The 11384-nt window shown below is 44.0% G+C and overlaps 1 protein-coding gene across 1 annotated transcript in view; it reads right to left on the reverse strand.

The window, feature by feature from the left end:
* The window catches only part of TMEM72 (transmembrane protein 72), a 39317-nt gene extending 29016 nt beyond the window's left edge, over positions 1-10301 (reverse strand). The window contains exon 1 of the mRNA XM_069980822.1: positions 10069-10301. Within this exon, the coding sequence (XP_069836923.1) occupies positions 10069-10138 (70 nt within the window). The 5' untranslated portion in view covers positions 10139-10301. The remainder of the gene's footprint in view (positions 1-10068) is intronic.
* Positions 10302-11384: the final 1083 nt, after the last annotated feature.

Consider the following 11384-nt stretch of genomic DNA (forward strand, 5'->3'; position numbering starts at 1 on the left):
CTCTCAGCGGACTGACAATCAAGCAGGCATAGGCATCGGAGGGAGAATGAGGAGGCATATTCGAATAAAAATGGTCACAGCGCCAAAGGGGTAAATCGCTAATGTGTAGTGGAAAAGGTTTGACTAGAATTAAATAACAATAAAATGCCTCTTTGAATTTTAGACAGTATTGTACATGGAAGAAAATGACAGACAAAGAGATTTAAATCGGCCCATTGTGGTTCTGGATTTTGACTTTTGCCATTTTTAAGGGGCCTGGTATTTTCTTTCAAATCTCTTTTTATTGGAAGATAGTTTTATATTTTGGCCGGGATTTTCTATTTTATGGCCTTTTTGCCAATTCTGCATCTCTTAGCTGGCTTAGGGCGCTATTACATGGAGCAATAATGTGCTGAATCAGGCTAATTCTGCAGATTATCACTCTGTAATGCTGGGTTTACATGGAACGATTATCGTTCGAATTTTTGCCACAAGGATCGCATTAGAGCGATAATCGGCCTGTGTAAACACAGCGAATGATCAAGCGGCGTTTTGATCTTTCAACATGTTCTCAAATCGTCGTTGGTCGTTCGCTAAAAAAACCCCCTTTATTTGCGCACCCCACTCACCGTTGCTGCTGAAGCTTCTACACTGGTCTTTGAAGTGACAACTCAGTTAATCACTGGCTGTGGAGCTGTCCCGTCTCAACCAGGGATTGGTTAACAGGCCTATGACTTCATAAATCCTGAAGCTGTGGCAAGCGGCCAGAAGCTAGAAGAACACCGGGAAGCGTGGAGAGATAATGTATATACAGAATTTTATGATTTACTTTATACAACAAGGGCTGCACGGACATCGCTAGTGATGTCTGTGCAGCCCTCGCTGCACGATTATCAAGCCGTGTAATAGACTCAGTAAATGAACCCTGATCTGGCAGATCTGGCATTCATTTACATTAGTGGTTGGGCCGTGTAATACGTCCCTTACAATGCATTTGATGTAGAGGTGAAAGCCCTGCCCTGCTTCTCTTTATTCATTAGCATAAGGGATGGGGTTAAACATGGCTGGGCCCTATAATAGCTATATCATGTCTACCCCTCAGTATTGTCTATTGCCAAGGAAAAAAAATATGATCGTATTGATGCCTCCAAGTGGAGATCAAATTTTTTACATTCCATTTCACTAACCTCCAGAGTAATTTTTATTTAAAATAAGTTCACATTTGTTGCCATGTCCCATGTAATGAAGAGAGTTAATAGTCTAAATCTAAAAGCTATTCTGCGAACCTTAAATAATCTGCGCTAAGCCCCTTCACCAATGTGACACCTCCTAAATCTGGGCTCTCAGTTATGCCGAGTATGTGCATTTCCGAACGTAGTCAGGACAAACCACCTTCTAAACCAACATACAAGGGTGAATGATCTAAACTCAAAGCTTTTGTCCTGTTCTGGTAAAGAGTCTAACAGTCCAAAATGAAGGATTAAAGGGATAAACGTGTTGCTTTCTACTGCTACTTAAATGCTGATATATACCCTTAAACTCTTCCTTTGTTAAACATTGCTCCCATTATTTTCATTATTATTAGTTCTAGCAGAGCTTGCAATAAAATCATGGCAAGTTACTCTGACTCTGGGAGTTTACATTTCATGGTAAGCATGGGACATTTGAAGGTTATTGCAAAGTACAAATTTTAAAGGGGTAGTTCAGTAATAAATAAATAAGATTTCAAATCAACTGGTACCAGAAAGTGCAAGAGATTTGTAATTTACTTCTATTAAAAAAATCTCAACTCTTCCAGTACTTTCCAGCTGCTTTATGTCCTGCAGGAGGCAAATACCCTTAGAAAACTTATTCTGCTCTCCAGACAGGGAAAGAATACCACTTCATGCAGAACATACAGCAGCTGATAAGTACTGGAAGACTTGAGATTTTTTTTTTTTATAGAAGTAAATTAGAAATCTCTGACACTTTCTGACGCCAGTTAGTTTGATTTTTTTTATTTTTTTGCTGAACTACCCCTCTAACTATTCTAATATTTTCTTTAACAATTCAACATTTCATTATTGAGCACTAGTTACAATCCAAAAGATTACATGTAACACAATGTATTGTTTGACATTAGCATTAGCTTGATAATTGATTTCAGACAAAAGAGTTTTAGATGGGCTAGGTGCCTAATGGTCCTGTATGCATGATGGAGATTTACCAAAGTAATGACATCACTGGGGACATATAGTCCTATGGACTTAAGACTTTTAGGACTAGGGTTTTTCTTTACAAATACCAATATTAAAGGGGTATTTCACTCAAACATAACTTTTCATATGTTGCTGCCTGTGGGGGAACAGCCTATCCTCACCTTTCACACTCCCCTGGTGCACTCCTAGTTTAATCTTCAGGGTCATGGCTGAGTGATCCCACCTTCACTTTTGAGACGGACCTGTCTGAGGGTGACTGCCCACTCAGCCAATCACTGGCTGAGATGGGAAAGAGCCGCAGCCAGTGATTGGCTGAGCAGGCTGTCATCTCGAGATTTTTTAACTCAATGAGGTAATCGGGGGAGTGCGGAGAGGTAAGAATCCCCATGGGCAGCAACATATTAAAAGTTATTTTTGAGTGGAATACCCCTTTAATGATGGACCTATAGACAACATGCATAGCCAACTTACCAAGGAAGAAAGTCAATAAAACTCTACTTGACAGTCACGCATTTTGGTGAAAGTGCTGTTCATTTATCTTGGTGATCTCACTGATAATAATTCACAAAAAGTAGAGTCTGAATTTAATCTAAGCTATGTTGAGTCTCAAAGGGGTAGTGCGGCAGTAAAGAATTATTCACAGAATAACACACATTACAAAGTTATACAACTTTGTAATGTATGTTATGTCTGTGAATGGCCCCCTTTCCCGTGTCCCACCACCCCCACCCATGTACCCGGAAGTGTGGTGCGCTATACATACCTGAGTATCTAATTTAAAGGGGCGGCCTCCCACCATGTTGGATTTCAACTGATTGATCCATTTGTTCTCGGGAAGAGAAACCTTCACAAGAGTTGTTTGGCAGAGGCTTCCACCCCTCTCTCCATTTAGAACATTTATGAACAATCAACTGGTGTTCTACATCTTTCAAACAATACAAGGTAAGAAATTCTTGGACTTTGGAAATATGTTTCATTTTACATAATGTATCAGTATGGACCTAGTTTTCTTTGTGACACCACCCCTTTAGGCTAGAAACCCACTTGGCGGGTCTGCAGCGAGTCCCCTTGCTGCGTATTTGCAACGAGACTCGCTGCAGATCCCGGCCCTATACTTTTAATGGCAGACAAACACGCAGCAGGGATGTACATCTCTGCTGCGAGTTTTTCTGCAGCCCACCCCATTAACCCCCCGGCCGCCGATGTCTTCAGCAAGCCGGAGCGGGGACCAGGTGAAGTATATGCGGGGCTGCAGGGGGGCGTGCGAGCGATCGGTGCTGCGGGGGGGGGCGATTGGGGGGGGGCGTGCGATCGGTGCTGCGGGGGGGGGGGGGGGCGATCGGGTGGCCGGGGGGCGATCGAGCGGCCGGGGCTGCGGGGGCGCGATTGGGGGGGTGTGCAAGCGATCGGTGCTGCGGGGGGGCGTGCGATCGGTGCTGCGGGGGGCGTGCGATCGGTGCTGCGGGGGGGGCGTGCGATCGGTGCTGCGGGGGGGGGGGGGGGCGATCGGGTGGCCGGGGCTGCGGGCGGCTGGCAGGAGCATATACTTCACCTGGTCCCCGCTCCGGCTTGCTGAAGACATCGGGAACCGCCGGAGCCGGGATCAGGTGAAGTATCAGCTCCGGCGGCCGGGGGGTTAATGGGGTGGGCTGCAGACAAACTCGCAGCAGGGATGTACATCCCTGCTGCGTGTTTGTCTGCCATTAAAAGTATAGGGCAGGGATCTGCAGCGAGTCTCGCTGCAAATACGCAGCGAGGGGACTCGCTGCAGACCCGCCAAGTGGGTTTGTAGCCTCAAAGTGTTTGGCTGATTATTGCTCCATGTAAAAGACCCTTCAGGTCCAGCCACTATTTCTGAATCCTATTTGTTTTCCTGCTGAGAATATAGTCCAATAATTTCCTCCTCCTTTCTTACGTTATATCTTAAGGCCGAGTACGAATATTTTCACTATACCACATTCAACTAAGCTTTAGGGTACAAACCCACTTGACGTATTTGCTGCGTGAATCAGTCTTAAAAATAAGCAGGCAAAACGCAGGTTGGCTTTATACAATTGTTCTGTGTTAAAATACGCAATTGCGTATTTTTGAAGCGTGAAGCTTGTTGTTAGCAAAGCATCAGTTGTTAACCTGTGCGAAAAACGCATGTAGCTTCACGCTTCAAAAATACGCAATTGCGTATTTTAACACAGAACAATTGTATAAAGCCAACCTGCGTTTTGCCTGCTTATTTTTAAGACTGATTCACGCAGCAAATACGTCAAGTGGGTTTGTACCCTTAAAGTGACACTGTCACCCCCTATATGCATTTTGACTGCTCTCCACAGGTGTAAAGGGTAAATGTTACAGCTTTCATTACTTATTTTATATCACACCTCATGGTGCTTGTTCTGGTAAAAAGTCGTTTTTATCACCTGTGGATTGTTATATGTGGGCGGGGCCTCGCGGCCTATGTTCCAAATCGCTCCGCCCCTAGCACCACTTAGCCCCATCCCCATCTGTGACGTCATCACAGCATATGCCCCTCCTCCTCAGCAGCCATTGGTAGGGCCAGCCTAAAGCTCTATGCGGTGATGATGTCACTGATGGCGCTAGGGGCGGAGCGATGTGGCACATAGGCCGTAAGGCCCCGCCCACATATACCAATCCACAGTTGATAAAAAGGACTTTTTCACCAGAACAAGCACCATGAGGTGTGATATAAAATAAGTAATGAAAGCTGTAACATTTACCCTTTACACCTCTGGAGAGCAGTCAAAATGCAAATAGGGGGTAACAGTGTCACTTTAAAGATTGATGTAAGGAGAGTCTAGTCTAATTGGACTGAGTTCCTTTTGAATATATCCATAGCTCACAGCAAGCAAGCTACATATTTACCAAAGTGTCCAAGTTTCCCGAGACAGTGACCAACCACTCTTATTTTACAGTTTTATTTGCAGAATCTTACTGTCAAAAGTCATTTGCCAGCACCTTGCATCACTGAAGCAGCTCATTGACAAAGACTGAAGCTTGCACTTAGGATAATATGCTGGCACAGCCACTATGCCAGGTGACATTTACAATGCACTACTGTATCCAGCTAGCCCTGCACAACATAAGATCACTTGCCACCCCTCAGGCACCACAAATGGACCAAATGTGGTCAATGTCAAACAATTTTAAATGTTTGCTTTGCAGGATACAAATGTGTGATAGACTGCGCTTTTGATTGTAGAAAATAAAATATATAAGAGCATAAAAGCAATATATTTTGGTTGTTAAAGTGTTAGGGCGTGCTGCCAGCATGGTACTGTATACTACCGTGTCATAATATCTTTTTGTCTGTATCCTGACATACACTAACAGCAGATGCCTGAAACATGATGTGAATTGGGCGTTAATTTGAATGCTCTTTAGTGTATTGCTCTTTAGGGCAGATCTCCGAGCGACTGCCGCCTTTCATTGCTTGCATGAGTCCTCTGCATACAGATGCACTAATAAAGAATGGCAGAACAGGAGTTGTCAGTTCCCTGCTCATGAGGCCTGCAGCCTACAAGCCACTGAGACACAACCCCTGTACTTGCTGGTGCAATGATATAACTTCATCTTGCCTGTGTGGGGATCCCATCCTTAAAACTCATGGGGAGCAGGACTGAAGAAGCCTGACAAGCCTGAACTAGGTGAGTATATTATAATTTTTTTTCTGGTTGTTCACAATAGGACATTTTTAATTCAGGGGTACAGGAGGCATTATAACAGTATTGGGGAGCACAGGGTGCATTATTACAATATGGAGGCACAGGGAGCATTGTTACTGTATGGCGGCATTGGGGCACTATTATTATATGAGCACACGGGGGACAATATTACTATAGAGAGGCACTGGGCTAGCTATAACTATACAAAGGCACTATAACTGTATGGAGGCACATGGGGCATTAGTATGTTATATGGCACATGGGAATATTATCACTATATTTAGGAATATAGAGGCAACTATTAATATCTCATACGGTCTCATACGTTGTGTGAACATAGCCTTACTGTAAATGTACCAAGGGACCATGGGGAACTATTACTTTATGGGAGATCAGGGGGCATAATTACTATATTGGGGAACTTTTACATTATGGGAGAACAGGAGGCATTAATACTGTATAGGGCACAGTAAGGGCATTGCTGTGGCCAGGGAGTCGAGTGAACTGCTGTGGTGCTGTCTTCCTGGCTGTATCTTGGTATCGCAGCTGTTACTTATAATGACAGTGTCTGCTCCCGCTGCTCCTATTACATTGAGCGATTGCCAGCAGACCATCGCTATCGGGATCAGGGTTTTGGTTCATGCTTTTAAGCAATAATCATAGCTAATCAAGCATAATAATCAGCCGACATCATGCATGTTGGCTGATTGTGGTCTTTTAACATGTGCTATTACACAAAACGATTATCGCCCGAAACAGCCGGTAATCAGCCAAGTAGGGGCGATAATCTTCTGGTGTAATAGTACCCTAATAGATTTGCTGTTCCCTTGTGGCTAATCATGAACAATAAAGGAAAATAGAGAGAGGTGTCTGTGCTAGTTTACGGTAGTCTGAATTTATTAGGACAAGTTTAAAAGTTCTGTAAGACTGTGTAGACAGTTTATTCATCAGAGTACAGGACGTGCTCTTATTAGATGTGGTTCATTTCATTTACAGAATACTGTTCTTGAAGGCCTAAACAATGATGGATATACACATGTAGTGTGCAGGTATTGGCACCTAGGATTCATTTAGTCTTGGAAAACTTACTTAAGGCCGTTTAGGGTGATAATCATTTCTTGTAATAGCGCATGTTGAAAGGCAGTAATCAGCCAACATGCGTGATGTTGGGTGATCATGGTCTTTCAATTTACAAAAAAATCACGATCATCTCAGCGACGGTCTGTTGCTCGTCGCTTCTTGTAATAGGAGTGGCAGGCTGACTTCAATGGGCAACCCCAACAATCTAAAGATCATTGAGGCAGCCCCTCCCGCTGTTCCCTGTACCACCTTCCTGCTGCTCTCCGCCCGCTGTCTGTGCATGTAATAGCACAGGTAGCAAGCGGGAACGTGGGAGAAATAAGTGCTGACCTGACAGGTTCGGCACATGCTTCCCTGGAAATTGTGCCGTGTAATATGGCCTTTAGATGTCAATTATATATATTTAGTGAAGCTATTTAATTATAGTCTTTTTGTTTTCAACTATCTACAGTAGAATAGAATAACATAGCCATAGCCACATTTTATTATACTGTATACTGTATATAAAATACAGAGACTACAACCAGTCACCTGACTCATAAATCTTCAATGTACCAGTGTTTTTTTTTACTGCACCATGTAGATTCTCTATGATGTGTTTTTTTATTATGTAGTTTCAGCTCCAGAGATAACATCTACTAAACATTATATGCCGGAAGATACAGTATAGGGGGAATTTATAAGACCAGTGTACAAGTCTACCAGTCTTACATAATGCCCCATCCCCATACCACTGGCTGGCATATGCCTCACAGTAAAGGCTGTGAAAGAATGGGTCATACTAAAGAGCGCACTTCTAGTGTGGTTCTGTAATAGGATGCCATTGCAAGTCAATTGTGAAATTTCTACCCTCATTGATCAACTGTGACTTATATGAATCAATGGAGCCGTGTCATAGAGGGGAAGGGGTTTCCTCCCACTGCGTCCCCCACGCCGGCATTGGTCTATTCATAAAAAAACATTTGCTTTAAGAACCCCAGCAAGTAGCACAGAAGTAGCAGACGATATGAAGTTACAGAGGGTTTGCTGAGAGCTGAGGTCAAGCAACTGCATCACCAAACACTAAGCATTGGATGGAGTGTAAAGCACGCTGTCACTGGACTCTAGAGCAGTGGAAACATGTTTAGTTTTGACAAATCACTCTTGCCACTATCTGCCATGGATGGATGAGGATGAGTTTAGCAAATGAGAACGCTACTTGCCTGACTGCACTGTGCCCAAGGGCATACAGTACATGCTTTAGAGACAGACCATGCAGCTGCTATGGGGCCCTTGAAGGGATTGGTCTCATTGCTTTTGCCATTGGTAGGAAACTTTTCAGGACTCCTCTTCTCACTGGACTGCATTGTCAGCAAATAAAGTGATAGAGGAATTGACCTAAGGGTGGTATTACATGGGCCGATGGGGGCCCGATAATACCTGTAAACGAGCAGCGATCTGCTAGATCGTCGCTCGTTTACTGGATTTATTACACGGCCCGATAATCATTAAACAAGGGCTGCAGGGACATCATTACCGATGTCCTTGCAGCCCTTGCTTAACTATATACAATACCTATCCACGTTCCAGGGCTGCTGCTGCCGTCTTCTTCTCCACGGGTCCCGCGCGCTCTAACTTCAAAGTGGCCTGTCAGCTGACAGGCCGCTCAGCCAATCACAGGCCGGGACCGCCGTGGCCTGTCAGCTGACAGGCCACTCTGAAGCCAGAGCGTGCAGGACCCGGGGAGAAGACTGCAGGAGCAGCCCTGGAATGTGGAAAGGTAATGTATATCGTCAGTCGCCGGCCACGCACCGCTATTACACGTAGCTGTGCGCGGTCGGCGCCCAACGAAAATAGGTCCAAACCTATATCAACGATCAGCCGATGATCGTTGTCATCGGCTGATCGTTGTATTTATTACATGGAGCGATAATCGGCCGAATTCAGCCGATTATCATTCCGTGTAATAGTACCCTAAGAGTCCAGGAAAAGAAGGCAACTTGATAACCAGACTTCTCTGTCTTAGGGGACAAAATCAAACCCCATAATTGGAGGCTCCTTTGCTAAGGGGCAAACTTTCTGCTGTGTATGCTACTGATTGTATCAAGAATTAAGTTTGGTGGAGGAGGGATAATTCTGTGGGGTTCCTTAGATTTTGGCATAGGCCTTTTAGTTCCAGTGGTAGAAAATCTTATTACTTCAGCATATCAAGATGCTATGAACAATTGCATGCTCCTAACATTGTAGGAACACCCTGGCCTGCACAGAGCTTGGACCTTAGTTCTAGTGAACACTTTTGGGATGAACTAAAACAGAAAATACCAGCCAGGGCCTCTCGTGAAACCAAATGACCTCCAAAATGCTCCTACAGATGAAAGGGAAACAATTCTCATGGAAAAACTCTAAATATAGAAGAAACTCCCCCCCCCCTCCATAGAAAAGTATAAGCTGTCATAAACTATAAAGCAAGGGGACCACTCCATATTAGTGTAAATGTGCATAAAGATGATTGAACAGCGCTGATGTTCAGGTTTGTACGAACTCGAACCATCGGTATTTGACTCCTGCAGTCTTCCCGTTCTGTGGGGAAGGTGGAGACAGCCCGAGTCCTGGTTGGAAATCAGAAATACAACCTATGGCCCAGTATGTATTCCTGTTTTCCAGGTGGGACTCAAGCTGTCTCCACCTTCCCTACGGAACGGGAAGACTGCAGAAGTCAAATGCCGATGGTTCAAGTTCGTATGAACCTGAACATCAGCGCTGTTCGATCATCTCTAGATGTGGATGTAAAATTGGGATGTCTTATAAGCTCCTGTAGGTAACAAACTATGATATAACTACATTTGGACACATTTCTAATACTCTTTGCTTGTATGCTTTATAACTCTAACTTTATACCATACAACTTTTGTAAAACAGTCACACAAAATGCAACATTAAAAAAAACGCTGCCCCTTCTCCCTACTGAAGAAAAAAATGGTAGTTCGTGCAAGGAGTTGTGGAGAACCATTTTAGAAATATAGATGCCCCATTGTGCATACAGCTCTCTTATACATTCATTTGTCATCTATTGTATATTCCAACTGCTTTATCTCATTGTCTCATGTATAAATACCTTTATAAATGTGGTCATTAATGAAAATGCTGATTCTTACCTGCAGTTGTAGATATCCCTAGGAACCTACAGATAGCTTCAACCACCACCCAGCCTGCTTGGCACTGCATTGTATCCAAAGGTTAGAAGCACAGCACTGCCATGAACTTTGGCATCACAGGCAGCACAAGCTCCGCGCTGAGGAAAGTTGTACTTGGGATGTTTTGAAAACAAGATTTCCAGAGGGTAAATGACTTTGGAGCAACAAGCTCTGTCCACACACATCCAGTCTCTGCTGCTACTTTCACCTCCTCAATACATTCCATGACTCCAGCCCCCCTGTGTGTGCTGGCTGGTGGCATTGTTCTGTTTAATAATTACCTGCATCAGACTGCAGGGAGGGTGCCCTCATTCAATGCACCAGGCTAGAAATCTGATTAAGGAATCTAAACCCCTTGAGGCTGGAACGCTTAATCTCTCGTTGTTTAACTCCTTAATTATTTTTATTTTGAGCCTTTGTTCTCTATTAACCTTTTTGTGTGTAATACAATTTGTGCTTTAAAATCAAGGGACTCCAGCAAACATTTGTGTACTGATATACTCATAATACTATCTTCTTTCCTGCTAAGTAAGGGACAATGGAATAAGTACAGCAGTGTCCTGCAGAACCCACCTGAAATCAGTTGCCTAGTTTACCCACAAACACCAGCTTGTACAATGCTTAAGGCCTTATTCGTCCGATATTGGCTGTTATGGCCAATAATCGTCTTGTGTAATCAAAGACAACGACTTGAACGATGTTGGCTGATCTTTGCAGTCATTTGTCTTTCAACATGTTGAAAGGCAAACGACTAATATAGCAGCGATCTGCTGCAGTTGCTCCGTGGAATAGGAGTGGCGGCAGCAGACGGCTGCTATCTTTTATGGGCTGCCTGGACGACCAAGCAATCACCTGGACAGTCCCCCGCAGCTCCCTGCGCCCCCCCCCCTGTACTCACCCGCTCACTACTGATGCGTGTAATAGCAGCAAGCAGGGAACGAGGAGCAAGCAATCGCTGACAGCACTTGTTTGCTCCTCTCCGTCGCCCTGTTAGTAGTGTATGTAAGTATTTTCGAGCAGTTTGTAATGAAAAATTAAAGGGTGTCTATCCATAGGATAGGGGATAACCAAATATCACCAAATGCCTGAAGGAGCTCATGGAAGCATTCGACAGCCTCATTGAGAAAGAATGAAGCTGAGGCGCACTAAGCACTCCATTTAATATGAGGTAAATTGCACCCTTCACTCCTTGGGGTTGGATGCTGAGATAGAAATACTGTACATTTTTAATGTCAGAGTTATGACTATATATACACCTATAAGTAAGTAGACTGCAC

Source organism: Dendropsophus ebraccatus, chromosome 8, assembly GCF_027789765.1.
Source record: "Dendropsophus ebraccatus isolate aDenEbr1 chromosome 8, aDenEbr1.pat, whole genome shotgun sequence".
Taxonomy (NCBI): domain Eukaryota; kingdom Metazoa; phylum Chordata; class Amphibia; order Anura; family Hylidae; genus Dendropsophus; species Dendropsophus ebraccatus.